This window comes from Delphinus delphis, chromosome 8 (assembly GCF_949987515.2).
Source record: "Delphinus delphis chromosome 8, mDelDel1.2, whole genome shotgun sequence".
Classification (NCBI taxonomy): Eukaryota; Metazoa; Chordata; class Mammalia; order Artiodactyla; family Delphinidae; genus Delphinus; species Delphinus delphis.
Window position 1 is genome coordinate 15,652,110 of NC_082690.1, and position 27,680 is coordinate 15,679,789.

At 60.6% G+C, this 27,680-nt stretch overlaps 1 protein-coding gene across 4 annotated transcripts; it reads left to right on the plus strand.

The window, feature by feature from the left end:
* Positions 1-508: 508 nt before the first annotated feature.
* On the plus strand, positions 509-26,889 carry BCL9L (BCL9 like). Of its 4 annotated transcripts, XM_060017833.1 has the most exons (10): positions 509-1,245; positions 7,504-7,559; positions 16,090-16,191; positions 17,444-17,829; positions 18,511-18,630; positions 21,713-21,923; positions 22,082-22,166; positions 22,266-24,552; positions 24,991-25,272; positions 25,712-26,889. In XM_060017833.1, the coding sequence occupies exons 3-10, from the start codon at positions 16,166-16,168 to the stop codon at positions 26,803-26,805; spliced, it is 4,491 nt and encodes a 1,496-aa protein (XP_059873816.1). In that variant the 5' UTR covers positions 509-1,245; positions 7,504-7,559; positions 16,090-16,165; the 3' UTR covers positions 26,806-26,889. The 4 variants fall into 4 exon arrangements, with proteins under 4 accessions (XP_059873816.1, XP_059873817.1, XP_059873820.1 ...); XM_060017834.1 differs by lacking the exon at positions 7,504-7,559; XM_060017835.1 differs by lacking the exon at positions 509-1,245 and having other exon boundaries at positions 7,387-7,559.
* The last annotated feature ends 791 nt before the right edge of the window (positions 26,890-27,680 follow it).

Here is a 27,680-nt window from a genome sequence, read left to right on the forward strand (position 1 = left end):
GGAAAGAGAGGTGAATAAAGTGAATAAAGAGATGTTCAGTGCATAATGAATGTGGGTGGATACAATGAAGAGGGGACCCAGTAGAGAGAGAGAGAGAGAGAGGGAGAGGGAGAGGGAGAAGGAGAGGGAGAGGGAGAGGGAGAGGGAGAGAGAGAGAGAGAGAGAGAGAGAGTGAGAGAGAGAGAGAGGGAGGGAGAGAGAGAGGGAGGGAGAGAGAGAGAGTGTGAGTGAGTGTTGGGGGTTGGGGGGAGTCAACTCCCACTGCTTCCAATCAGCGTAGATAGGAGGGTACGTTTGTCAAACCTCTCCCCAGCCTGAGATGGTGTTAGCCCGTCTCCTCCCCAGTCCTCGGGAATGGGGTGGAGAGTGGCATAGAAGCCCCCTCCCCGCCCCCGGGCCAACCTGCCTCCCGCTAGCCGGCCGGGCGCCTTACCGAGTCAGACCACTGGGAGGCTGGGGGAGCCGGGTTGGGCGAGGAGGCGAGCGAGATGGGGGAGCTCTTATTTTGACAGGGGCCTCTCCGGGCTCTGGTATGAAGGCAGAAGGAGGCAGCCAGAGAGCCCCGATGCTTATTCAGGCTGGGGAGCGGAGCCGAGTGGAGGGGCGAGCGAGGCTCCGGCAGCGCAGGGGACCCCGGGGAGGCGGCGGCGAACGGCGGAGCCAGTGGCCGGACATGCCCCGGACTCGGGGCCGCTGCACCACCGCCGCTGCCCGGAGCCAGCCGGCCGGACGCCCGCACGCCTGGGTCCCCCGGCGCCGCGCCGCCCGGGGACTGCAACCCGGACCCTCGGCGTCCGACCAACAATAAGCGCCCAGACAGCCCCCTCCCCGCCCCGCGCCCACCGTCCCCGCGGGCCTCGGGAAAAGTGAAAGGAGGAGGCGAAGGAAGGAAGGAAGGAAGGAAGGGAGGAGGAGCAGGAGCCGGAGCCGTGAGGTTCGGGGCTGAGACCCCAGCCCTGAGCCCAAGGCCGGGCGGCTGTGCGCGCTCTCCCGCCGCTGCCCGGCGCCCAAGACCATGCTCCGCGGTTGGAAAGCAGGAACCCAGGCGCCCAGCGACTCCCGGATACCCACTCCCGGGCCGGGCTGGTATTGAGATCAAGGCGTCCAGGATCAAAAGATCACCACCTGCCCGCCCTCCTCCTCACCTCCAACTGGCGAGCAGGAGGACCCCAATCCACCCACCGGCCCTGACCTGGTCATGGCGTCCAACTCCGGCCTGGCGTGAGGACCCCCGACCCGCGCGAGGTGAGGGGAGGGCTGGGGCCGAGGGCGAAAGTCATGCCAGGCCAGCAGAGGCGTGAGGAGGGAGATCCAGTTCGAATTGGGGAGGGGGAACACAATCTGATTGTCTCTGGCCCTCTGGCACGCACCCCCAGGCTGTTTAAGGGGTCGGGGACGCCCCCAGGATTAGTGGAGGCCACTCTTGGGCCCCCAATCAGGTTGGCAGCCCCAGCGCACAGAGGGGAGGGCTTAGGGGCAGCCAGGGGACCCTGCCACCCTAGCACAGAGAACAAGGCCGGCCTTGGGCCAGCTGGAGCAGCAACTCTGCCCTGGGGGCTTCTGGGAGATGTAGTCCCCCTCACAGGCTCACCAACCCCTTGGGTCTCAGCACCCCAGCACTCCTCTCCTGGCTTATAGGAGCTTCCATAAGGAGGTGCGTGGGGACTGGAGATTGCTGGGGGTCACCTCTGCCCCCAAGCACTGCCTAGGAGCAGCGGGGGCTGTGACTGGAGGAGTCTCCCCTGCCTAGGATTCTTAGTGATGTGGGCTTGGCAGGGGGTGGGGGGGTGGGGGGGCAGTCACACAGTTCCTTGGAGGTGTCTCTGCCTTGCTAAGCGGAGACAGCCCCTGCCTTGGTCTGGGGGAGCTCTTGGGGGAGGAATGTGAGGAAGAGAGGGGAGGCTTAGGGCTTCTTGCTTGGCTGGACTATGTCCTGTCCCAGGGCTGCTGGAATTTGGTTTCAGGGGACACCGAGGTCTACTCTCCCCTTCTCCCTCTTGGGAGCTGAGGAGAGTGTCCCTTACAGTCTGGGAGTCTGGAGGGTGTCCCTCTGGAGCAGTGAAGCCAGGATTGGCTTCTGTCTGTCCAGCTTCCTTCCTTCCGGGTTTTTCTGACACCCCCTCCTCCCTCCTCCTTCTGTCTGTCTGCTGCTTGGGGTGTGGGTCTGTGTCTGTGTCTGGGGGCCTCTGCTACAGGGAGGAAAAGTGTTGCTCTGGGAGAGGTGAGCTGGGCATGTGACTGAGCCCCGGGAAAGGGGCTTGGAGGCCCCCTTGATCTTTGGCCTTGGTTTCCTGTTTTACCTAGGAAAGCTGTCTTCGCACAGTATCTGCTGTAACCCTACTGATGCCTCTGGGCAGCTCGCTGAATGAGACCCGCAGGGTGGGTGGGCTTCCACTCCCCTTGCTCTCCTCCCTCCTCAGCCTCTCCAAGGTGCAGCTACTTTTTCTGGGCTGGGGCTGCCTGGCTTGTCTGCTGCCCCCCAGCACTAGCTTGGCTGCCTTCTCTGGGTCAGGACCATGATTTCATGGCCCCAGGGGAAGAGCATGTTCAGGCCCTGTCTTTCTGGTATCAGCTCTGAGGTGCCTGCTGATAGGAGCTTCAGGACAGGATGAGAATGGGAGAGAAAGGAAGGTAAGGGAATGGGGGGGGGGCGGTTCTGGTATCAGGACGGAAGGTGCTGCCCTCCCTCAGCTGATCAGGCTCCGTGGCCTTGGAGAACCAGGCCTGGAAGCTCACCCTTCTGGCCACTTGCCTCTGGAGGCGTTCTGCTTACCTGTGTTGCTTCTGATTGGGGTGGGGCAGGGGTTAATGCTGGAAGGGGTGCTCCTGAAGGGGAGAATACCTATATAACCTTGGATCCAGTGTGACTCTTGTGCTCGGGGTAGCAGGGGCCTCACGCTAGAGATGGTTTCTGGAGGTCCGTATGGAGGCTCCGAGTCTCTAATTACTGACGTTGAGGGTCCAGGTGGGAAGAGATTACAGAGTCCTGGAGAAGGATTAGTGTTGGTGGTCCACAATCGATCACAGCAGTGGTAATGTACGACCTAGTGAACTTGCTTATTGAGTCTGTGTTGGGCACCCGTGATTCCCCTTGGGTAGTGTCTGCCTCCCAACTTCTGGGTATTTCAGTTAAGCAGGAGCCCTGGGCCGTAGACTCAACTTCCATGAAGAGGCAGGGCAATAGCCTTCTGGGCAGAGGCCTAGTGGGTGGCAGTGTCGACTCAGCAAGGGCTGGAATGCCTGGCACCTGCTTTAGATTAAAGGAGATGCCTGCAAAGGGGGCTGCCTGCCTGTAGGGGGAGGGGCCGGGATGGAGCTGCGTGGAGCCCAGGAGTGGGGTGGAAGGAAAGGAGCAGGGTTGCAGGCAGCAGCAGCTCTGGCAGGAGTGGAGGGAGCCAGCAGTCCCCCAGCTCAGCAGCCCCTCCTCCAGGGAGTGCAAGACAGGAGCTGGGGGCCGCCACACTGCCTCTGGCGCTGCGGGCTGAAGTTCTGTCCCAGCGCCCTGGGGGGGCAGCTGCGGGGAGCCAGGGTGTCTGAGTGTCCAGTCTGCCCAGGACTGGAGGAGGCCTGCGAGGAGGTAGGGGGCACTTTGGGGTTCCTTTTGGCCTGATGCCATGTTTACTCTTCTGGGGGCTCCTTGGTTGCTGGTAGTGAGGCACTCCAAGAGCCTGGGCACCCAGGGGTGACGGGGAAACGGCATCCTTTCCCTGTGCCAGGAACCCTGGGCACTGCTTGCTTGCTGACCTCGGGGGAGGGGGCAGAGGGGATGGCACCGTGGGAAAGTGGGCAGCCGTGGGAGCCAAGCGGGTACAGGCTGGGTGCCGCGGGCAGGGAGCCTCTGCCAGGCCTGCTCTCCCTGGGGTGGGGCTGGCTGTTCCAGGGACTGGCTCAACCTGTTGAGCACCTGGCTGCTCTAGCTTGGCATCTGTGCCCCTGCCTGCCAGCCCCACCAGCTGCCCACCTGTAAGCCACACTGTGGGGGCTGCCCCCAGGGATCTGGGGCGAGGAGACTCTGACTGGCCAAGGGGCCAGGATGAAGCTGGTAGAGGCTCCTCCAGGGGCGCTAAGTTTCCCCAGGTCCCACCCTCTAACTACCAGAGCTTGGGCTGGAGCCAGTTGGAGGGCCAGGTAGCCAGAGGCTAGGAGCTGAGGGGCAAGGGGAAGAAAACTGCAGCACTAGAGGTGCCGCACGTCACTTGGATGGGCCTCCCTGAAGGCAGCCTGGAGTTAAGGCCTGGCATTTCCTCTGCTGGGTGCCAGGGCCAGGCCTCCAGAGCCCCACCCCCAGCCTGGCTTGACCTCCCCTCCCTGGGAGAGAGCTGCCGACTTTCCCTGGAGGTTGGGGGAGGGGCAGTAAGGGCATCCTGGTGCCCTGGGAGGAGAGGGGTGACTTCCTGGATGTGGGGGTCTGTTGTAGTGCCTCAGCCTCCCGAAGAGCTCCCTTCTCTGGGAACCCAGGTAGGAAGCTCTGGCTTCCCAGGGAGATGTCCCCCACCCTGCCCTGAGTGTGGGTGGTCCTGGGTCCCCTGGAAGGCCCTTGCTGTCCTCCCACACCCTCTGACCCCTAGCTTTAGGCCTGCCTTGGGGCTCTGCTAGCTGGCGGGGAAGGGGAGCCAGCTGCCACTCTGTAGGGGGGAAGGTGGCCACTACCACCCACCCACGGGTCGGGGAAGGGCCCAGGTAGGTTCCTTCGCCTTCTTTCTTCTCTAGTCAGTGGCTGAAGTGGAGGCCTCTCCTTCTCTGCCTCCTTTCCACCCCAGGCCCTCCCTGCTTGGCCCTGGGCCACCTGCCCCTCCTAACCTTGGTGTCTGGCCTAGTCCCCATGCCCAGGGGCTGGGATGCCCTCTGTCCAAGTCCCTCTTCCAATGGGCTGGTGGCCCTGCGCTGGCCTGTCTTCCCCCTCCCCTTCACTCTCCACCCTCCAGCCTCAACTGAGAATGGCCCTGAATCCAGCGTTTCCAGCATTTCGAAACCAGGATTGTTTTGAAATCCCTGAGTACTTCTCCACCCCACTGCTCTGACTCCCCTCCTCCCCACTAGCCCAGAATTTAGTCCTCTAATCTGACTTCATGCTGTGCATTGCGTGTGTGTGTGTGTGTGTGTGTGTGTGTGTGTGTGTGAGTTTGTGCGCTAGCACATGGCCATGTGCATACTACTCTGTGTGTGTGCTCGTGTATCCCAGTGTGGGTCTGTCTTCTGTCTGTCAGTAGTTCTGTGTGACTGGCTGATGTCATTTGTGTTTCTCGAGCTCTCTTTGGCCTTCTCTGAGTATGGGAGCCTCTATGGGTCTTAAGGAGTCATTTTTGGGGAGTTTGGGTTATTTTAAAGAGGTCTCCTGGATGTGTGTCTTTGGGGGTTGTGTCTGTTTCTCTCTCAGGTACACGTCTGGGAGTATCTGAGGAGTATGTGTGCTCGGGATTGTGTCTCTGATGCACGTGCGTGTGTGCGTATGTGCGCACACTCAGTGCACTCCGCTTCTGTTGCCGCCTCTATCCTCCTCCCTCAGAACATGTCTGGGGTGCGTAGCCACAGGTCTCCCCATAGCTCCCTGGGACATGGAGTCCTCTGTCCTTTGATAGGGAGGTTTCTTGGAGCGAGGCCAAGGCTTCTGGCAGTTCTGTGGTCCTTGGAGAGAAATTGTGCAGTGGGGAGACTTTGGGATAAACTGTCCCCAAGGCTGGGCTCTCTTCCTCTGCCCTTCACGGACACCCGGCACCTTAAGGGATCCCAGTACTCCCAGTCCATCCTCTTCTTGTCCTAGTGATATCGTGGGGGCTGTCACAGGGCAGCCCAGTGCTCTCCAGAAAGGGCTGGGGAAAGGGAGTTAACCCTCTACCCTTGGGGTCACTTGCTTCATTGGGGACAAGAAACAGCCAGCCACATCAGACCTGGGAGCTTGGTGGCTAAAGTTCAGAAAAATTGACTTTGCTAGCTAGGGGCAGACAGCAAAACAAGACAAGACACTCGTATTTCCAGCCTGAGCAGAAGACAGAGGGGCCTGGAACGCTGGGGCGGGGGTGTGGTGATGTGCCACCCCAGAAATATGAAGCGTTGGATGCGAGGCCGGCTACCATTGTAGCCTTGACCCTGGGAAGTCCTTCTTGATGTCTGACCTTAATCGTGTTTTACAGGAGGGGGGTGGGGATTGCTAAGGGGAGCTTTCTTTCTTTTTTTGCCAAAGCAAGAGTTGTGTTAGTAGAGTTATGTCTGCATGCGATGCGGGCCCTTGGAATCCCTGATGCCTCGCTGTGACTCAGTTTCCCATCCTGGGATCTCAGGCTATAATTGAATACTTGAAGCACTTGTAGCAAATCAGTGAAGAAGAGGGTTGGGGCAGGGGCTGTTTGTCGGAGTCAAGGGCCTATGGAGACAGCAGCATGAGGTGGGCAGACAGAAAAGTTGTCTGTTTATAAACCCCCTTCCCATGGCCTCTGGTCCCAGGACTCAGTGGGAGGAAGGGAGGGGTAGAGGCACAGGTTGGTACAGTGCTCAGTGACCCAGCAGGGGGAGGGCCTTGGCAAGGAATTTTCAGTTTGTTTCTCAATCTCTGTCTCTGAGACACGCACACACACATCACTGCAGACACCTTCAGGAGATGAGCCCAGAAAAGTCACCCAGGTGGCGGCAGGGCGGGGCAGTACCAGATGGGGCCAAGTGGTACCGTGTTCTGGCAGACACCCTGTGCTTGCCCCCTAGAACTGGAAGTTGAGCCCAGCGGGACCTTCCCCAACTCCCCTGTCATGTGCCTGGGAGCACCACAGGCTGGAGAGGGTTAAGTCTGGTTGGCAGGGACACCCCCCCACCCAGTGCAGTGAGAGAGAGGGAGGGGTGGTTAGCAGCTTGCTCTAGTTGGCGTCTCTCCCAGAATTCTTCGGAAAAGAACTCCCCTTTGACCCCCAGTACAAACTGAGCCCAGCCACCAGCCTCCCTCCCGCCTGCCTGTGGGAGCTTCACCCAGCCCCCTCCTACTGAACTGCTAAGCCTGATTCTCTCACCCTAGGCCCTCCCAGCCAAGCCCGGTCCCCAGGGGCATCTTCAGGGGACAAGAGAGACCACATGGGGACACAGGACCCACACCATTCTTCTCCTTGACACAGGATAACCCCGGGGTGGCTGGGGCTGGAAGCTGGGGTCCTCAGGCCTCCCCATCCATCCCTCCACCCGGGTCCTCAGGCCAGGCCGTGGGAGTCCTCCCCCCTCTCCCTGTGGGCTGAGCTCTGAGGGAGCTCTAAGGCATCTCCAGCGCCTTCTCCTTTCCTGCTTGCAGGGGAGGGAGGGGGAGCTGTGCGGTGGGGCCGCTGGGTCAGGCCTGGCTCCCAGCCAATCCACAGAAGTCGTGGAGGGGGGGTGGTGTCCAAGTAGCTCAGGGACTTCCTGGAGCTGCAGGCCCGTCTGTGTGTACAAGCTTAGTGTGTGCGTGCTGGGGGTGGGGCTGGGGCTCTGGGAGGAGCAGGGGTAGAGATTGCTGGCCTGGGGCTTCTAGCTGTGACCCTCTCTCCACAGGGAGCCCCAGCCCAGATCACACCCTTGAGCCTGAGCCCGACACGCATTATCCTGAGGTGAGAGGTCTGTGTGCTTATGTGTGTCCTCACAGCCTCCTCGCTCAGCTCTGTCTGCCTCTGCCGTTGCCTCCTGCTTGGCTTTTTGTCTCCGGCGCCCTCCTCCTGGCTCTCTGCCCCCACTTCTCCTTTCATTCTCCTCCCCCCCGAGGAGAGGGTGCTGACTGCCTACGACCTGGAACCCGGTAGGGGATGGGGGCGGGGCCGGGGCAGGAAGGGTTAAAGCGCCACAGCTGCTGCCCCAGTGAAAGTCCCAGCCGGGGTGGGTGGTGGGGAGCCCCAGCCTGGTCACCCCTGGAGGGCAAGGTACGGTTTCCTTCCCGAGCATCCCAAGTTCTTGCTCCCCTTCGCCTGCTGGCTTTGGCCTCAGCTGGCTGAGTCAAAGCCAGGGTGGCTACCGGCCACAGTAATGTGGTTTCTGCCCTGGCCCCTAGACACACATACACACAGACACACAGACACACACACACACACACACACGCACACAGAGGCACACACAGAGACACACACGCTTTCTCCCTACTGCCACCCCCACCCCCTCCCTCCCTCCCTCCCTGCCCCCCCTCCTTCCTTACTTAGCAACAACTCCCTGAATTCACAACAAACACGCCTGCCTGTAGGCTCCTGGTCTGACTAGGGAAAGCTGGAGAAAGCGGAGGACTGCGAGGAGGCCCTTCTCCTAGACTGTCCCCAGGAGGGAGGGGCTTCGAGTCCCCCCACCCTCCCTGCTGGAGGCCACCACCCCTCAGGGACACAGAGGAAGTGGTCCTGCTCCCAACTCAGGCAATGAAAAAAGTGGGGGGCAGTGCCAGGTGTGGCTGAGCAGGTGCGGGGTGGGGGGGGCAGGGCTGGGACTCCACTCGTCACTAGTGAGTCCCACTTGACCTTTGACCCCCACCTGCGGAGACTCTTCCTGCCTCTGGGCCTCTCAGCAGGGGCCTGTGCTGTTGTCATGGTAACTTGCCTTGCTCCTTCCCCAGACTCTTAGGGACCAGGATGGGTGACGATGTAACAGATTGCGGGTAGATGGGGCTGGGGTGGCCCAAGAACTCTGCTCTCAGAACCCCAGTGGGCCAGGCACCTGTGTTGAGGGGGTGGGGAGTGGTGGCCTCTCTTTGATCTCTTCCCTGGGCAGGAACTGTGGCCTCTACCTAGGACCTGGTGTGCATTGGGGTTGGAGGGAGTATGGAATGAGGGGGTGAGGCACCAATTCTTTCATCATAGCACAGAGGGCTGCTACCAGGGTGAACATGTATTGTGAAATGGTTAATAGCCCTGCTGCTGGAGTGTCTGAGTTCAAATCCTGACTCTCCTAATTTTGGACTGTGTGCCTCAGGCAAATTACTCAACTTCCCTGGGCCTCCGTTTTCTTATCTGTAAAGTGGGGATAACAAGAGAACTTTCTTGTAGAGTACTAAATTAGAGGATTAAATTAAATAATGCATGTGAAGCCTTCAGGACAGCTTGATGTTACAGAGTAAATGCTCAATAAACGTTAGAGCTCCTCCTCGTTATTATTAGTCATAGCTCTTCACAGGAACTCATGGTCCACCCGGGGGCTTTAGCAGGGGAAGAATTGATGGGGGTGGGGAGAGTATGGACGGTGGGAAAGAGACAGCCTTTCCAACACTTCAGACTCCTAGATTCTAATACCCATCCAGACCCACCTTCTTGCTGCCTCAGTTTCCCCACTGAGGGGAAACTAACATCTTGGTTGCAAGTTTGCCGAATAGCCATGCGCCTGGAGAGGGGTCTGAGGTCTTAGGGCCTGTCTCCCTCCACATCTCCCAGCACTTCTCAGGGCTGAGCCCTCCCTCCCCCATGCTATTAGCTCAGATCAGCTTCAACACCCCTCCCACCATCCCATCCCCTGATGCTCTGTTCCTTCACCAGGCTGAACAGCCATTAAGACACTCTGTTCTTAAATGGCTTAGATGGCCGCCTCCTCTCTTTCCTGGCCTAAGGGGTCAGGGACCTTCTTTGGGGAGAAAAGTAGCAGTGTGGGGCTGTTATATGGATGGCAGCTGTTAGGTCTGCCTTGGGGCCCAGGGTCCACTGGATTCCCTGTACCCTGCCTGGGCATCTTCTCTGAGCGTGGCAGGGCAGTACCCCGGCCTGTGATATGTATAGAAGCCCAGATGGGCATGCCTGGCACCTGCTGCACACAGATGGGCAGAAGCCCATCCTGAAGCCCAGAGGAGGGGTGGGGTCATACCAGCATCCAGAGGACACCCCCAGAATCCTTTCCTCTGCGGCGTGGGTGAGTGTGGGCAGGGCTGGGTAAAGTTCTGTTTCAACCCTGTGTTACCTGGGGCAGGCCAGGGGAGAATGCTGAGTGACTCTGGGTGAGCAAGGCTCCGAAGGGCCCCGGGATGAGAGTCGGATGATGGAGGGGGTAAGGCTTGGGAACTTCTGGGTGAGGAGCCCAGCACTGGGCAGCAGGGATGGTGTGCCCACAAAGAGGGACGCTCTGCAGATAAGTGGTTTGGTCTTCTGGGAAGTGCGTGTCCAAATCTCTGGAGAAAGTGGATTCAGATGTGGCAGAGTGCCTGGGATACCAGGGCTCTTGGGTACCTTCTCTGGCCTGGTACCAAGGTGGGTGGGCTGGAGCCCCTGGGTCTACTGACCACCTCCTTCTGGGAACAGAGGGAACACCTCCCTTCCATGGGCCTGGGAGTGAGGGCTCAGTGTTGGCCTGGGCCATGCCTCACTGCTGGGCTGGCCATGCCGCTTTTGCCCAGCCCCTGGGGCCTGTTCCTTGGGCAGGCTGGGGCTATTTTTGGGATCGGGCTGGGGCTCTGGGGCTGGTTTCAGATGTTCCAATGTGAACAGGAGAAAATGGGAACAGATGGCTGGAGGGTTCCAATCAGCAGGTCCTGCTGGGAGCAGGTTATTTTTAGGGCCTTGTTAACCCTTTGGGGGCTGTGGAGCCACCCTGAGAGGGACAGCCCTCTCTAGTTGAGAAGAGCACAGGTCTTCTCTCTGGACCTCTACTTTCAGAACTGCTTGTCCCAGTTGCTCTTCTTTTCCTCTCAGACCCTCCACTCTTTAAAGAGGCCCAGGGCAAGAAAGTAGGCTCCAGCTTCCTCCCAGCCCAGACCCTGCACGGAGACTGCCAAGGAGTAGGTCGGGGAGAGGGGTGGCTGGTGGAGGGGATGGGACTTGGGCCACTGTTGAAAGGAAACTCCCCTTTGCTTTTCTCCTGGGCTTTTGAGACAGCCCTGAGGCTAAGAGAGTGGATAACTGCTCTCTGGGTTCATGCTCTGGGTTTGAGTGTATGTCGATAAACCCAGTCATGCCCAGGGGAGTGCTAGCTGAGGGAGCTGGCCTCTGTGAGGACAGAGAAAAAGCCAAGTTTTTGTACTTGATACCACTGGGATGATGCCCCTGGGCCCCGATCCCTTGGATACTCAAGAGCAAATATCTCGAGAGTGCCCATCTTTACCAAATGCCCACGGATTTGGGTGCCATGTAGGGTGTAAAGAAGGGGACATCATGGCCAGAGGTGGTTTGTTGAGGGCCGAGTATGTCACAGGCATTCTGTTGGATGGTTTCACTATTAGTTATCTCACTCGATGTATTGATCCTCATTTTGCAGATGAGGAAACTGAGGCTCAGAGGGCTGAAGGGATGGACAAGGTCCCGTCGCTCAGAAGGGGTGGGATGTGATTGGCATCCTTGTTGGCCTGACTGCAAACCCGGTTCCCATTCCACTGCATCACTCACACTGCCAGTGTCCCAGCCCCAGAGGGCGAGGCTGACAGAACTGGGCCTCCTCAGGGAGCAGGTCTATGCAATGAGTGTAGGAACGGAGGCCTGGGGTCAGGGGACCCTGCCTGTCACTGCTCTCACAATCCCTTAAGCCCTTCTTGCCTGAGGGTGCCAGGACTGACACCAGAAACCCCATTTGGCCTTCCTGTATTCCCTGCGGGAGGATCACAGGCATACATCCTGTCTCATCAGCCCCCACCCCCACCCGTCCTGGCCCACATGCCCCTGCTTCCTGTAGGGTCACAGCAGTCTGGATGTCAATGTGGGCAGAGCCCGAGGGCCCTCCAGCTGCAGCTGGTGCCAAGAGTTTGGGCCAGGCCTGCGAGGTGAGGGCTGGGAGGATGCCTCTGACGCTGGCAGTACCTGGGGGAGAGAGCAGAGCGGGCAGGCGGGCTCTGGGTGAGGTCCCGCGCCCCATGGTGCACTGCCTGTGCCAGCAGTCTGCCCGCACTCGCAACTCCCACAATGGCCCCATTGTTCCCAGCCGCCAGGCAGTCAGGCAGTTTGGAGGAGGTTCCTGGGCCACCCCTAATCCCCCCCCCAAAAAAAAGGGCCAGATTAACCCCTTGGAGGATAGAGGCCAGGTGAGGGCCCACAGGGAGCTACCCTGCCCATTCCTCCCTTCTGGGAATCCAGGCTTGGGACGCCACCTCCCAACACGTGTACCCAGCGACAGGGCATCTGGGGAGATCGGGGTTTCCCACAGGGTGGGGAGTAGCACCTAGCCCCTCTCCCACCCCCAGGGTGGTGTAGGTGCCAGGGGGCAGGAAGTGCCAGTGGGGTGGCAGGCGGAGACCAGATATATTTGGGCCGGTGGGGCTAATTCCAGCCACCGCTGCCTGCCCTGCTGGCTCCTGAGCTCCTTTCCTTCCTGTGAAACCAGAGCTGGGTTGGGCCTAGCTCAGGATTTCGGTGGATTTAAAGAGGCAGCACCACCTCTGCCAGCCTGGCTTCCTCTCCCCTTCCCGAGGTAGGGTCTGGGGCAGAGAGAGGACTGGAGAACTGCTTGCTCCTCCCTTGCCCCAGGCTAACCCCTAGCCCTCGCCCCTGCAGGGGTACCAGGCTTTTGGCACTCCCTTCTCCCAGAGCTTTGGGTGGGTGGGGTGGGCGGGGGTGGGCTGTGGTTTCCTGTGTTGGCTGTTTGTGCCTGGCCCAGAGTGCCCGCTGCCTGCCTGGGCTTCCTGCCCTGTCTTGTTTCCTTGTGCCCCCCTCCCCCTCCCCCCCCTCCCCCCGGGGAAGGCAGCAGCCAGAGATTGGGCAGTAGCATTTGGGGGCACCCTACTGCCAGGCCGTGACTGCTTCCCAAGGCCTGGCCACTTGGGCACTGGCTACGGGAGCCAAGTGAGGTGACCTCCGGCTTGTCTAGGCAATGCCACTTAGTCTGGTGGTTTCCAGAAGGGCAGAATCCCCACCAGAAGCACCCTGTTCCAAGACCCCAGACTGCAAGGTCTGGGGCCAGGAGTTTCCATGTCCCAGCAGGGTTAGGGTTGCCTTGACATCACCCTGGGGCTGCAGGTGGGGTAGGGCTGGAAACTCCCAGACAAAATGGTTGATTTGCATGGTCTCCTTTGGCAGGAGGTGGGCGGAAGTGGGGAGAGCTGCTAGGAACCAGGGTGAGGGGAAGGCCCCCCAAGCCTGGAAGTCCCCACACAGAGGGTCCCAGAGCAATACCTTGGTTCTTGAGCATATTTCCTGCTGGGCTCTGAATCCTTGACCTCCCCACCCGGCTGAGTCACCACCTCAGGAAGAGGAAGTGACCTGGGTGGTAGAGGAGAGCTTCTAGGGACCAAGGAGTCCTGACACCCAAGAGAAAGGGGACTTGGGACCTTGTTGTCTTGAGTGCTGCCTCTCCCTGAGTCAGTGGCTGAGGACCCCACCACTAACACTCCCAGCAGGTTCCTGTTCTTTCAGCTACCGCAGGGTCCTAGCAGCCCATTTCCTCTCTAGAGGTGTCTGCCCACTGCGTGTGGAAGCATGGACCCTCCAAGCATGTTCTCACTGCCTCTTTGGATGGTTCTGAGCTGGGCAATAAGACTGGTGGGCTGGCTGGTGAACCAAGGAGAGGCTCCCAAGGTGGGGGCAGCTGGAAATAGGCAGGTTGCCCCGTCGAAGCCTTCCTGGTCTCCCTCCCCCAGCTGAGGTCAGGCGCACTTTAACCCTTAGGTCACTGCCCCCCACCCTCCACCCCGCACCCCACGTTGCACGAGGAGGGCCATATCTCAGGCAGGCTTCGTCTCAGCAGCCTCCTGGGCTCCATTCTCATAGGTCTGCCCCTGGCCTCTTCACTCAGGTGACTGGCACCTGCTCCCTGTTTGTGAGCACATGTCACTGCTCCCCACCCTACCCCCTAAGAGGCAACCACAGCGCTGTGTTCCCAGAGCTCCATCCCTGTCCTTTCACCCATCTCGGGGGCTCCTGGCCTGGTGCCAGGAAGCCCCTTCACTGTTTGTTTAAAAACTGCACCCACCAGGAATCAGTTTTCCTGCCTCCCATCCCCAAGGTTTTCCAGGTCTCTTCCGGGGACTGTGAGTGCTAGAGGAGGACGGGGATCTCTGGGATCTGGGGCAGACCCCTGAGGGGCAAAGGGGGGAGGTGTGAGATGGGAAAGTCCTGACTCATCTGTACTTGACTCAGCTCGTCCTGCTGCTGGGTGGGAGCGAGAGGGTGGAGTCCTAGAGGGGAGGGCAACTCCAAGATTCTTCTAGAGAGGAGGCTCGCCTGACGGGGTACCCTGGAGAGGACTAATTTTCTAACAGCCCCTTCCCAAATTATTAGATGTCCTGATATTTGAAGCTGTAAACAGAGGAAAGTGGGTGGCCTTTGCCCTGCCCCAACCCCGGGAGGCTGGGTCCGGTGACCTGCGGCGTGTGGGAAGCCCATCTGTCTGGTGCAGGCTCAGATGAGCTGTCATGACTTGAGGGGAGGACACTGCAGTGTAGAGGAAACACCAGGGGAATGGGGTCTTGGTGCTGCCATGTAACGGCCATGTGACCCAGGGGCCTGTCACTTCCTTTTCCCCGATCTCAGTTTCCTCACAGTGAAATGGGGATAATAATGCTGTCGTGGCAGATGATTGGCAGATGATTTGAGGATCAGCAAGGTGGTGAAGGTGGAAGCCTGGGACCCAGGTCAGCCCCATAGGCCTGCCCCTAAGCCCAGGTGCCCTCCAGCTCTCCCCACCTCAGTCCCCCCAACCCGCCCCCCCCCCCCACCGCACCCGACCCCGCGTGATGCAGGAGATGGGGGCTGGCAGCAGGCTGCTTCCCAGCCAGGCCCTGGACTTTGGAATCTTCCCCTGAGGAGCCTCCCTCCCTAGAGACAGAGCTGGGGTGGGGAAGGCCAATGTGCCCTGGGGTTAAGTTAGGGTTAGACTCCCACAGGGTCACTGGTGTGCCCCCCACCCCCAGGTCCCAGCCCAGCCTCCGGCAGCTCGGCAGGGAATGTGGGCAGGGAATGTGGGCCGGTGTCTGACTGGGCCTGTCACCGGGACAAAGCTTCTGGCCCAAGACTCCTCCTCTCCCCCCACCCCTTTCTGGGGGCGGTCGTGTGAGGCTTCTGTGTTTGTGTAAGTCTGTTTGTTGGTGTATCTATGGCCCCGTGTGTGTGTTTCTTTGTGACTACCGGGCTCAACTTTCTATGGCTCCCTTGTGGCCGGGCCTCAGTCTTTTCATCTGTTCAGTGAGTCGATGCGCTCCCTCTCTGCCCTCTGGCCCCCTCTGGAAACATGCCCTAGGCTGCTTCTGTGCTCCTGCTTCGGCCAGCGCCTCCCTCGCCCTCCCGCACACCTCCGCGGGCCGGCGTGAGCGCGCCTCTAGTTTCCTGGGCTCCGTGCGTGTCTTTGTCTCCCCGTCCACGTGTGAGCTGCGAGGGTGTGTGAGTCAGAGTTTGGGTGCTGGTGGGTCCCAGCGCCCCTGCCTGGCGGCGCCTAGCACTGGACCGAACCTCGGCCCCGCCGTGGCGCGCGCCAGGCCCCTCGCCGCACTTGGCCGTGGGTCTGTCCGGGCGGCGCGTGCGGGGCCGGGAAAGGCACGCTGCAGTCCTGCCCGTCGCCCGCTCCCCGGCTCGCTGGCTCGCTCGCTCGCTCGCTCGCTCGGCCTCTCCGCTCTGGCTCTGCCGAAGGGGGCGGGGTGGGGTGCTGGGGCGGGGGGAGGGGAGGCTCCTGCATTCTTGCGGTCGGGGAGGAATCTGAGCCAGCGTTACTGGTCTCCAGAAGAGCCCAGCTGCAGCCCCGGGGCCCCGCCAGGCCTCTCGCTGCCCGCCCGGGCCTGCTGGGATGGGCACGGGCTAGGCCTCGAGCTGGGGGCGGGGCATCGCCCCTACCCGCGGCCCCCTTCCCGCCTGGGCGCCCAGGGGCAGGGCTCAGAGCTGGGGGCGGGGCGCCAGGGGGTCCCCCGCCCCCCGGGTGAGGGGCGTGCCTGGGGGCGGGAGTCCCCCCCCAACCCCCTGGGGCCTGACAGACCTCGCGGCCGCCCCAAGTGGGCACTTTTGCAACCCATCCTTTTAGTGAATTCTGCCCCTGTGGCCCGGGGTGGGGAGACCTCGCTAGAGACTGCAAGCTCCCTGAGGGTAAGGTGCGGGAGGAATGGGGATAGGAGCGGCCACTAGGATCCAGACCCCGACTAGTAATCCTTCCTTGCCATTCACACCCTACCCTACCCAGTTCCCTAGTCCCAGGGCTCTTGGGTCCTCCCGTCTCCCCTCCCCTTCTCACACCCCCTCCCCAAGTCACAAGTTTTCTCTTTGGGGCTTGTTGCTGCAGTCCCTGCTCCAGTACCGAGTACCTGGCTGGGCCCTGGGCACGCACAGGGGCCGTAGCCCCACTGTGTGTGGGAACCATGAGGATCCTGGCTAACAAGACAAGGTGTGTGGGTGTCGCGGAGGGCGGGATATGTGTGTGGAGTGAGGGGAAGGGAAGGGCCCAGTGGTGATGGGACTGAACTGTGCAGGCTTGGAGAGCGAGACCCCCTGAGTACCTGCCTTCCAGGCCACCGGCGGGCTAAAGGGGGGTCAGAATGGGAAGGCCTGCCCCGAGGCAGGAGCCCACAGCTTTAGTGCCTGGGCCCAGGGGACAGAGGGGAATGGCAACCAGCTAAGCCTGCTGTTCTAGTCCCTTCCAGCCCTTTCCTCTTAAAAACGGTTTGAGCAGACCCCTGCCCACCCCACTGTCGGGTCCGATGGCGCCCTCTGGCCTCAGTCTAGCTGGGGGTGGGAGCTGGAGGGAGGGGCGGTGCCTGCCTCCCTCCCCTTCTCCAGGAGAAGCCGGCAGACAGGGCCAGGCGGCAGCAGCAGGACAGCAGAGCTGAAATAAATCTGAGCTGGTGTGGAATGAGGGGGGATAAATATCCTCTCCCGTGATGTGATCTTTCCAGCGGCTATTAATAGGTCTCCGGGGAGGGGGAGGCGGTGGGGGGAGCGGGCTGGAGCTTAAAGGGCCCGCAGCCTAGGCTGCAGGAATCCTTGGCTTCAGTCTGCTTTGCACACCAGTCCCCTCCCCATTTTTTTTCCTGCTCCTGCCTGCCGGCCAGGCGTACTAGTACACCCCCTTGAGGCATTCCCCTCCTGCTCTGGGGAGCTGTCTGGACCAGTGGGTACCACTCTCTGGTGTGCTTTTCCCCACTTCCCCAGGGGAATGGGGCTGGGGCAGGAGCAGTGACCCTCAGGTCCTGTGCCCCTTCCATGCTGGTGTTGGGACACATGGCAGTTGAGGTTGGGGACCTTGGAAAGAGTCTGAAGACAGCAAACCCTTGACAAGAGGATGCTTAAGTGTTGGCCAGGTGCTAGTGGAGGGGGGTTGCCATGGAGGCTTGCAGTCTGTTGGATGCCGGGGGCTGGGGGTGGGTTGGATTCTGCCAATGTGAGGCCCTGGTTTTTGTTTGAATTGTGGGGATTGGAGGGTGGAGGGGGTTGCCCCATCTTCACTGCCCAAGGTGGAGAGGGGAATCAACCCTTCTCTGAGGAGCCATGGAGGGGGGTAGGGGATAGCTTGTGGTCTTAAGATGCCACTCAGCCCCCACCTCCCCTACCACTAGGTGAGGCAGGATGGGGCGATTAAAATCCAGGCGTGCTACACCCCTAGCAGGATTAACTTTTCATGTCTCTTCCACCTTCTCCAGGTTACCCCACCCTAGGAGGAGAGAAGCTCCAGGGAGCCCGCCGCTGTCCCCCCGCGGCCACTGCCCCCCTGCCCCAGCCAAGCCAATGCACCCAGAAAATAAGTTGACCAATCATGGCAAGACAGGGAATGGCGGGGCCCAATCCCAGCACCAGAATGTGAACCAAGGACCCACCTGCAACCTGGGCTCGAAGGGCGTGGGGGCGGGGAACCATGGGGCCAAGGCCAACCAGATCTCACCTAGCAACTCAAGTCTGAAGAACCCCCAGGCAGGGGTGCCCCCTTTCAGCTCGCTCAAGGGCAAAGTGAAGAGGGAGCGGAGCGTGTCTGTGGACTCCGGAGAGCAGCGAGAGGCTGGGACACCGTCCCTGGATGCGGAGGCCAAAGGTATCCCATTTCCTGATCCCCAAGACCCCAGCATCTTCCACAGCCCTAGACTCACACTTGCTGGGAGACCATCTTTCTAGCCCCCTTGCCTAATCCTCAACCCCCACTCCTCTCCAGCATTTATGCCGGGGACACGTTTCTCTTACCCCCATTATACCCACCCATCTGGTCATTCTCTCAGGATTGGATGGAGATGTCTCATCCTTAGGTGCCACCCATGGAGGGGCCACACAGAGTGATGGGGCCTCTGGTCGGTCAGTCTCATGCCTCTCCTGCTTTCCCACCAGAGCCCCCAGAGCGGGAGAGGGAGGTGCTCTGGGGTGAGGAGCAGACCCTCACGCTTCCCAGGAACCTCCTGGTATCCTGGCTGGTGGGAGCTATGGTGTAGGCACTGGGGCCTGGAAGAGTAGCAGCAGTTTCCCCCTCCCCCCCCAGCCCTAATTAGAACCAGTTGTGGTTGGGGATTATGCTGGGCTTGGTGCTGGGTGGGGGAGGGGAGGCAGGCAGCAGGGCTGTAGAGAGAAATCAGAAACAAATGGTGTCGTGGTGGGGGCCAAGGGCTGGCAAAGTGCCCACCATGGCCGGGGCAGTGCCCCCTGGGGTGGGGCATCTGGGAGACGGGGCTTGGGAAGGATCCCGGGGCCTCTGGGTACTCACTCTGACCCCTGCCTGCCTGGGCAGAAGTGGCACCCCGGAGTAAGCGGCGTTGTGTGCTGGAGCGGAAGCAGCCATACAGTGGAGACGAATGGTGCTCAGGACCGGACAGCGAGGAGGATGACAAGCCCATTGGGGCCACCCACAGTGAGTGCCCATCACTGCCACGATGCTGTGGCCCCTGGTGCCCCCAGAGGATAGCTGCCCTAAGGGAACTTCCCTCTCATGTAGGGCTTCAGAAGGCCCAGCCTGGGAAGAGGGAGCAAAGGGTCAGGAGCCCAGGCTCCTCCTCTCCCATCTCACATCTCTGACTCAGTCCCTCCCTGCACTGTGACAGCTCAGTTGCTGCCTTCCAGGTGCTCGGTGGCCCCCTCTCCCTGGGGACCAGGATGGGGTAGGTTGAACCTCAGGTGGCCTCTCCTGGCCACATCTACACCTCCTCCCGTGAATTCCTGGCCTATGCTGCCACCTACTGGTTATTAGAGGGAGGGCGGTGAGGGTCCAGCATCACTGGGAGCTGGACAGCTGGCTCGGCTGCGCAAAGCTGTGCTAAGCCTGGGTGTGAGCTGACATTGCCTGTGTGTCTGGTGCCCTTCCCTACCCTCTAATTGACTCCTGGCAAGTGCCCAGAGCGCATCACCAGGACAAGGAGTGGGTGTGGGTGGACGCCCACCCCTCTCATTCTTGCATTGATCAGCATTTATTTGGGCCTGGCACTAGTGATGGGGGAGAAACGGACATACTCCTGCCCTTGGGAAGCCCATATACATTGATTTGATGCTTTCCCTCCAAGCTTATGTCTGTGTGTGGGGAGAAACAACTTAATGCGTAAGAAACTAACCAGAGAATGTTAAATTGTGAACTTGTCGAAAACCAGACTGTAGAAAGAAGGAAGAAAAAAATATGCAGGATACTTTTTGCTACTTTGTTTTATTTAATCCTTATAACAGCCTTGTGAGGTAGGTGTTACTATGATGCAGAGGAGGAAACAGACTCAGCAGATGTTTGTGGAAAGGGCAGATCATGTCCGTGGAGGTGGTGTATGGATCAAATACTGAAGCCTCTGCAGCTGGCGGCACTTTAAAGGTCATCTGGTCCCAGCCACCCCCCACCCCCACCCCAGGGGACTCACTGGTGGTCCACAAGCCCCTGGCCAAACCCTTCAGTGATAGATGGGGGTGGTCACTGCTTCCCAGGGCAGACCCTCCTCAATTCACTTTTATAACACTAGACTGTACCGTTGTAGAAACATGAAAACACAGGGAAATCAAAGAAGAAATTGTTAACACCCCATACCCGATACCAAGGCAAGCACTTACCGTTTTAGTTATATTGCCATTAGATTCTCGAAGGGTTCTTGATGGTAGGGCAGTATAATGTAGAGGTTAAGAGCACAGACTCTGCAATCAGACTGCCTGGGTTTATATCCTGGGTCTTCCACTTATTATCTGTGTAAATTTGGGAAGGGGCCTCAGTTTCCTCATCTATAAAAATAATCTTTTTCTCTTAGCGTTGTTGTGAGGAGTCAATGAGTTGAGACATGTAGCACACTTAGAACAGTGTTAGCTTTTTTTTTTTTCTGGCTGCAGTGGGTCTTTGTTGCTGCACGTGGGCTTTCTCTAGTTGAGGTGAGCAGGGGGGGCTACTGTTCGCTGCAGTGCACGGGCTTCTCATTGTGGTGGCTTCTCTTCTTGCGGAGCATGGGCTCTAGGCTCATGGGCTTCAGTAGTTGTGGCTCGCGGGCTCTAGAGCACAGGCTCAGTCGTTGTGGTGCACGGGCTCAGTTGCTCCGCGGCATGTGGGATCTTCCCGGACCAGGGCTCGAACCCGTGTCCCCTGCATTGGCAGGCAGATTCTTAACCACTGCGCCACCAGGGAAGTCCCCAGTGTTTAGCTTTTATTGTTATCATTGTACTAGAAGTTATTTTATTGAAATAAAGCCTGCCTCTCTGCCCATAACTCATGCCCAGGAGTCCTAGTTCTGTGTATTGAATGTGCACCTTCCTCTTCCCTGGGGCAGCCCTCACACATTGAAATCAGCTCTCAAGTTCCCCTCCCCCCCCAAACTTCTGGCTTTGTTATTCTATGTAAAACTGGAGAGACAGGGTCCAGAGCGGGGCCCTTAACGAGGTAGGAGTGTTAGAGAAGATTTCTTCAAGAAGAGGAGCCTGCCAGTGGGCCTGCGGGAAGGTGGCTGCTGCCCCAGCTCAAGGGAGACAACTTGGGGCAGTAGGTGCTCTCACTTACTGTCTGCAGGCCAGGCACTTGATGGTGGCAAAGTTCCACCCACTCGCTAGACCTATGAATGACCAAGCGTAGATCTTTTGTAGGCGAGGACTTACAGTCAGGGCTGTGACCATGGAACAAAACCTCGCTCGGTGCCGAGGATGGCCAGTCTACCCTGGCAGTGAACCCAGTATGTCAGGCTTTTGTAACTCTCTGTTTTCTAAACAGTTTTTTAGTTTGTGACATGGTTGTGAACTTGCTGTAAAAATAGATTTCTTTGACCAGCCCCTCCCCCTCCTGCAGGGCTGGAGTTAGTGTTTCCATTTTACAGATGAAGGAACTGAGGCTTAGAAGGAGGAAACATCTTGTCATAGGTTGCAGAACAGTTAGTGGTAGGGCTAGAATGAAAACCATTCAGCGTTTGAATCATCAGCTGTACAAGCTCTTTGCCTTCTCCCCTCACCTGGCCAACGTGCATACACACGCACAGACCACGGCGAGGGGTCGGAGCAGGGCCACGCTCGGGGCTCTGCAGCCCCTGCCTGGTGCAGACCCTGGCTCTGCACTGCCTGGCTGTGTCACCTTGGGTGAGTAACGTCATCCCTCTGAGGCTGTCAAGTGGAGTATACGACAAGTGGAGTGTACGACAGCTTCCTCCCAGGGATGTGACGATTAGATGGAATCACATCCATAAGCATCCGTCAGGGTGCCAAGCATGCGGGAGCCTATTCATAAGGGTCACATTTTCCCTCTCCCTCCTCTCCACATGGTCTGCACAATTTCCATCCTTTTCAAAGATCTAGGGCAAGTATAGAAACTAGACTAGTGAAAATGCCCGATTGGGGCCCCAGATGACCCTGTGGACACGAGCTATGAAGCAGTGAGCCTCTCTGTCCCTGGGCATCTCTGGGATCGTACGGTAGCGGCAGGGGGGTGGGCGGCTGTCCCCCCACTGGATCTCCTCTCTAAATCTGGGCCTCTTTCCCTCTCCTCTCCTGTGCAGATTGTAATGTAGCAGACCCAGCCATGGCGGCCCCACAGCTGGGTCCTGGCCAAGCCGCCCAACTGCCCCTCAGTGAGAGCAGCGCACCAGGCCCCCCGCATGGGCCCCCGCCAGGCCTCCGGCCCGACGCCCCCGGGGGTGGAGGCGGGGGTGTCCCGGGAAAGCCTCCCTCACAGTTTGTGTATGTCTTCACCACCCACCTGGCCAACACGTAAGTGCCTCAGCCCTTGTTTGCCTAGCACCCCTCAGCCTGGGGTCCTGAGTGAGTGCCTGCAGGGGGCCAGGGTTGGCTTGGGTTGGGCTGGGTGAGGTTGAGGGCTCCTTCCTGCCCGCCTCTCTGAGCTGTCTGTGCCCGACCCTCCTGTGTAGGGCTGCGGAGGCAGTGCTGCAGGGCCGGGCCGACTCCATCCTCGCCTACCACCAGCAGAATGTGCCCCGTGCCAAGCTGGACCAGGTGAGTGTGTCACCTGGTCTGGGCGTGGTGCTCTGTGAGCAGCGGATTGGCCAGTGCATCCCCTTACCTGTCATGTGCTCTGCCTTTGTCCTCTTGCAGGCCCCCAAAGTGCCACCCACCCCAGAACCGCTACCCCTGAGCACACCATCAACAGGCACCCCTCAGTCCCAGCCTCCTCCACTGCCGCCACCGCCACCCCCAGCCCCAGGCAGCGCCCCCGCTGCTCTGCCTTCCGAGGGGCCTCCTGAGGACACCAGTCAGGACCTGACACCCAACTCGGTGGGAGCTGCCAGCACGGGTGGTGGCACTGGGGGTACCCACCCTAATACCCCTACAGCTTCCACCGCCAACAACCCGCTGCCTCCTGGAGGAGAGCCCAGCAGCGCTCCCGGCCCTGCCCTGCTTGGGGAGGCCCCCACTGGCAATGGGCAGCGGAGCCTGGTGGGCTCAGAGGGCCTGTCCAAGGAGCAGCTGGAGCATCGGGAGCGCTCCCTCCAGACGCTGCGAGACATTGAACGGCTGCTGCTCCGCAGCGGGGAGACTGAGCCCTTCCTCAAGGGGCCCCCTGGAGGAGCGGGCGAGGGGGGACCACCAGCACAAGCCCCTCCCGCCCCCCAGCAGCCACCCACGGCCCCGACCAGCGGGCTGAAGAAGTACGAGGAGCCCTTGCAGTCCATGATTTCGCAGACACAGAGCCTCGGGGGCCCCCCGCTGGAGCATGAAGTGCCTGGGCACCCCCCGGGTGGGGACATGGGGCAGCAGATGAACATGATGATGCAGAGGCTGGGCCAGGACAGCTTGACACCTGAGCAGGTGGCCTGGCGCAAGCTGCAGGAAGAGTACTACGAGGAGAAACGGCGGAAGGAGGAGCAGATCGGGCTGCATGGGGGCCGCCCACTGCAGGACATGATGGGCATGGGGGGCATGATGGTGAGGGGACCACCGCCTCCCTACCACAGCAAGCCTGGCGATCAGTGGCCCCCCGGGATGGGAGCCCAGCTGCGGGGGCCCATGGATGTCCAAGATCCCATGCAGCTCCGGGGTGGACCACCCTTCCCCGGTCCCCGTTTCCCAGGCAACCAGATGCAACGGGTGTCTGGGTTTGGGGGCATACAGGGTATGCCCATGGAGGTGCCCATGAATGCCATGCAGAGGCCTGTGAGGCCGGGTATGGGCTGGACTGAAGACTTGCCCCCTATGGGGGGGCCTGGCAATTTTGCCCAGAACGCGGTGCCCTACCCAGGCGGGCAGGGTGAAGCCGAGCGATTTATGACCCCTCGGGTTCGTGAGGAGCTGCTGCGACACCAGCTGCTGGAGAAGCGGTCGATGGGCATGCAGCGCCCCCTGGGCATGGCCGGCAGCGGCATGGGGCAGGGCATGGAGGTGGAACGGATGATGCAGGCGCACCGGCAGATGGATCCGGCCATGTTTCCCGGGCAGATAGCTGGCGGCGAGGGCCTGGCGGGCACTCCCATGGGCATGGAGTTTGGTGGAGGTCGGGGCCTCCTGAGTCCCCCCATGGGGCAGTCTGGGCTGAGGGAGGTGGACCCACCCATGGGGCCAGGCAACCTCAACATGAACATGAATGTGAACATGAACATGAACATGAACCTGAATGTGCAGATGACCCCACAGCAGCAGATGCTGATGTCGCAGAAGATGCGGGGCCCCGGGGACATGATGGGGCCGCAGGGCCTCAGTCCCGAGGAGATGGCCCGGGTGCGGGCCCAGAGCGGCAGCGGCATGATGGGCGGCCCGCAGAAGATGCTGATGCCCTCGCAGTTTCCCAGCCAGGGCCAGCAGGGGTTCTCTGGGGGCCAGGGACCCTACCAAGCCATGCCCCAGGAAATGGGCAATACTCAAGACATGTTCAGCCCCGACCAGAGCTCAATGCCCATGGCCAACGTGGGTACCACCCGGCTCAGCCACATGCCCCTGCCTCCTGCGTCCAATCCTCCCGGCTCTGTGCATTCAGCCCCAAACCGGGGGCTGGGCAGACGGCCTTCAGACCTCACCATCAGTATTAATCAGATGGGCTCGCCGGGCATGGGGCATCTGAAGTCGCCCACCCTTAGCCAGGTACACTCACCCCTGGTCACCTCGCCCTCCGCCAACCTCAAGTCACCCCAGACTCCCTCACAGATGGTGCCCTTGCCTTCGGCCAACCCGCCAGGACCTCTCAAGTCACCCCAGGTCCTCAGCTCCTCTCTCAGCGTCCGTTCGCCCACCGGCTCGCCCAGCAGGCTTAAGTCTCCCTCCATGGCGGTGCCTTCTCCAGGCTGGGTCGCCTCGCCCAAGACAGCCATGCCCAGCCCCGGAGTCCCCCAGAACAAGCAGCCGCCTCTGAACATGAACTCTTCCAGCACCCTGGGCAACGTGGAACAGAGTGAGTCAACGGGGCCGGGCAAGTGGGCCCTGGCCTCTGGCACAGGGAGCCTCCCCGGTGGGGGTATTCTTGCTGGGCCAGGGGAGTGAGTTAAGGCATCTGTGCCAGGGCCCAGGGGTAGACGGCTCTGCTCGAGGGGCAGACGCTGGCAGCTGTGTGTGCGCTTTCACAGGGAGCACCACGTTCATCTCCCAGGCATGTCAAGGGGGTCATATTTGGGATCTCCCCACTGCCTGGGGCCATGAGGCTGCAGGAACTTCTTGGAGACAGGTGGGCTGTAGTGACAGTGGGGGCCTGTGCTGAGTGGGACATCTGTGCCTGGAGGGGTCAGGTGGAGATTTGGGAGCTGACCTCTTCCTAAGCCCCCGGTGTGAGCAGCCAAATTCATCTTCCCCTCCCCAGTCACCCCCTGCTCTTTCTGTCTCCGCGCTTCTGTAGGTGCCCTCCCGCCTAGCGGCCCCCGGAGCAGCTCCTCAGCGCCTCCCGCCAACCCTCCCAGCGGCCTCATGAACCCCAGCCTGCCATTCACTTCCTCCCCAGACCCCACGCCTTCCCAGAACCCCCTGTCACTGATGATGTCCCAGATGTCCAAGTACGCCATGCCCAGCTCCACCCCGCTCTACCACAATGCCATCAAGACCATCGCCACCTCAGACGACGAGCTGCTGCCCGACCGGCCCCTGCTCCCCCCGCCACCACCACCGCAGGGCTCTGGGCCAGGTGCGGGGACCGGGAGGGGCCACGGGGAGAAGAGCTGATGCAGGCACTGGGAGTGGGAAGAGTTGCCACGGCCAGCGGCTGCCCCTGCGGTCCTGCTGGCTTTTTTGTGCTTCCAAAGAGCCCTGGGCGTCGGGGCGGGGGGTGGGGGGTGTCCCAGGACACAGTTCCCATTCGTTGTCGCTCAGTGAAGCCAAGCCCAGAAAGCTGGAGTGGTCTTTCCACCTACTGATGTGTCCCTGGCCGGCTGGGCCAGAGCTTGGGCCTCTTGGCTTCTCACGTAAGTGCCTGGAGTCCCTTCCCTCACAGCTAGGGCAGGCCAACGGTGAAAGCCCTCAGCCCTGGTACCAAGCCTGGCTGGGGAGTGGGGAAGGACTGAGTTCTGCACCCTCCCCCAGCTGGGTGCACACGGTTCCTGACCCCCGTTTCTCTTTCCCTGCAGGGATCAGCAATAACCAGCCCACCCAGATGCACCTGAACTCAGCCGCTGCCCAGAGCCCCATGGGCATGAACCTGCCAGGCCAGCAGCCCCTGTCCCATGACCCCCCGCCTCCCATGTTGCCCTCCCCCACCCCTCTGGGCTCCAACATTCCACTGCACCCCAATGCACAGGGGGCAGGAGGGCCCCCTCAGAACTCGACGATGATGGCTCCAGGGGGCCCAGACTCCCTGAATGCCCCCTGCGGCCCTGTGCCCAGCTCCTCCCAGATGCTGCCCTTCCCCCCTCGGCTGCAGCAGCCCCACGGTGCCATGGCCCCTAGTGGGGGCGGGGGCGGGGGACCCGGCCTGCAGCAGCACTACCCTTCAGGCATGGCCCTGCCCCCAGAGGACCTGCCCAGCCAGCCGCCAGGCCCCCTGCCCCCCCAGCAGCACCTGATGGGCAAAAGCATGGCCGGCCGCATGGGCGACGCATACCCCCCGGGCGTGCTCCCCGGGGTGGCGTCAGTGCTGAACGACCCTGAGCTGAGCGAGGTGATCCGGCCCACCCCGACGGGGATCCCCGAGTTCGACTTGTCCAGGATCATCCCCTCGGAGAAGCCAAGCAGCACCCTCCAGTACTTCCCCAAGAGCGAGAACCAGCCCCCCAAGGCCCAGCCCCCCAATCTGCATCTCATGAACCTGCAGAACATGATGGCGGAGCAGACCCCCTCCCGGCCCCCCAACCTCCCGGGCCAGCAGGGCGTCCAGCGGGGGCTCAACATGTCCATGTGCCACCCCGGACAGATGTCCTTGCTGGGCAGGACAGGTGTGCCCTCACAGCAGGGCATGGTGCCCCATGGCCTGCACCAGGGGGTCATGGCCCCTCCACAAGGCCTCATGACCCAGCAGAATTTCATGCTGATGAAGCAGCGGGGAGTGGGCGGTGAGGTCTACAGCCAGCCCCCCCACATGCTCCCCCCGCAGGGCTCTCTCATGGGCCCCCCGCCCCAGCAGAACCTCATGGTGTCCCACCCGCTGCGGCAGCGCAGTGTGTCTCTGGACAGCCAGATGGGCTACCTCCCGGCGCCGGGCGGCATGGCCAACCTGCCCTTCTAGCAGTCCCCGTGGGGGGCTGGAGCTGGGGCGATACTGCAAATAGGATAACCTTAAGAAAGTTTCTTCCCCTCCGGTGTTGGGATGGCCTGGGTCAAGGGGTGGGGTGGAGGGGGTGGGAGGGGGCTTGTGTGGGGAGTGGCATTTGTGGAAACCAGATGTGTTGGCAGCTTAGGGGGAAGTGGCAGAGTGGGGTGGGGGATTTGGGATGGGGGTTGGTCCCATTTCGGCCGCCAGGACTGCCCCCCGCCGCCAGTCCTACGGAGCCTCGATTTTCCCTCTTTCTCTGCTTCTGCCCTCTTCAGCTTTGCTTTCAGAGCCCTGTATCGAATGCTTGGCAGGGAGTGGAAGGAGAGGAGAGGCCTCTCCCTCTCCCTCCCCTTCCTGCTGCTGTCTCCTCCGGGAGCTTCACTTTCCTCCTCTTGGTTTCTCTGCCCCCACCCCCCCGTTTTTCCTTCTGTCTTCTCCTGCCTCAGTTCCTCTCCCTGAGGATGTGCCTGACCCCCTCTCCCACCCCAACCTGCAGGCGGCTGGCCAGGTGGGCAGGCGCCAGCCGTAGCTGTAAATAGAGCGCTGCGCTTTTGTGCCGGTTTGTGTGTGTGCTGTATTTCTGTGTTTTGATAGAAGTCACACAAAAAAAGGATAAAAGAAACCCTTCCCCCCTTTTTCAAATGATTGCCCCTTCCATTCCCCTGGACCCAGGGGCACGCAGTCTGACACACCTGCCCGCTGTGGCAGTGTCTCTGGGTCAATAAAGGATACCATTCCGGTCCCGTCCCCCAGTGGTGAAATGACGTAGCTACACCCACACCTAAACTGAGGTCAGACCACCTAGGCGTCCACCTGGTGAGCCCCAGCAGGGCTGAGACCCCCCAGGG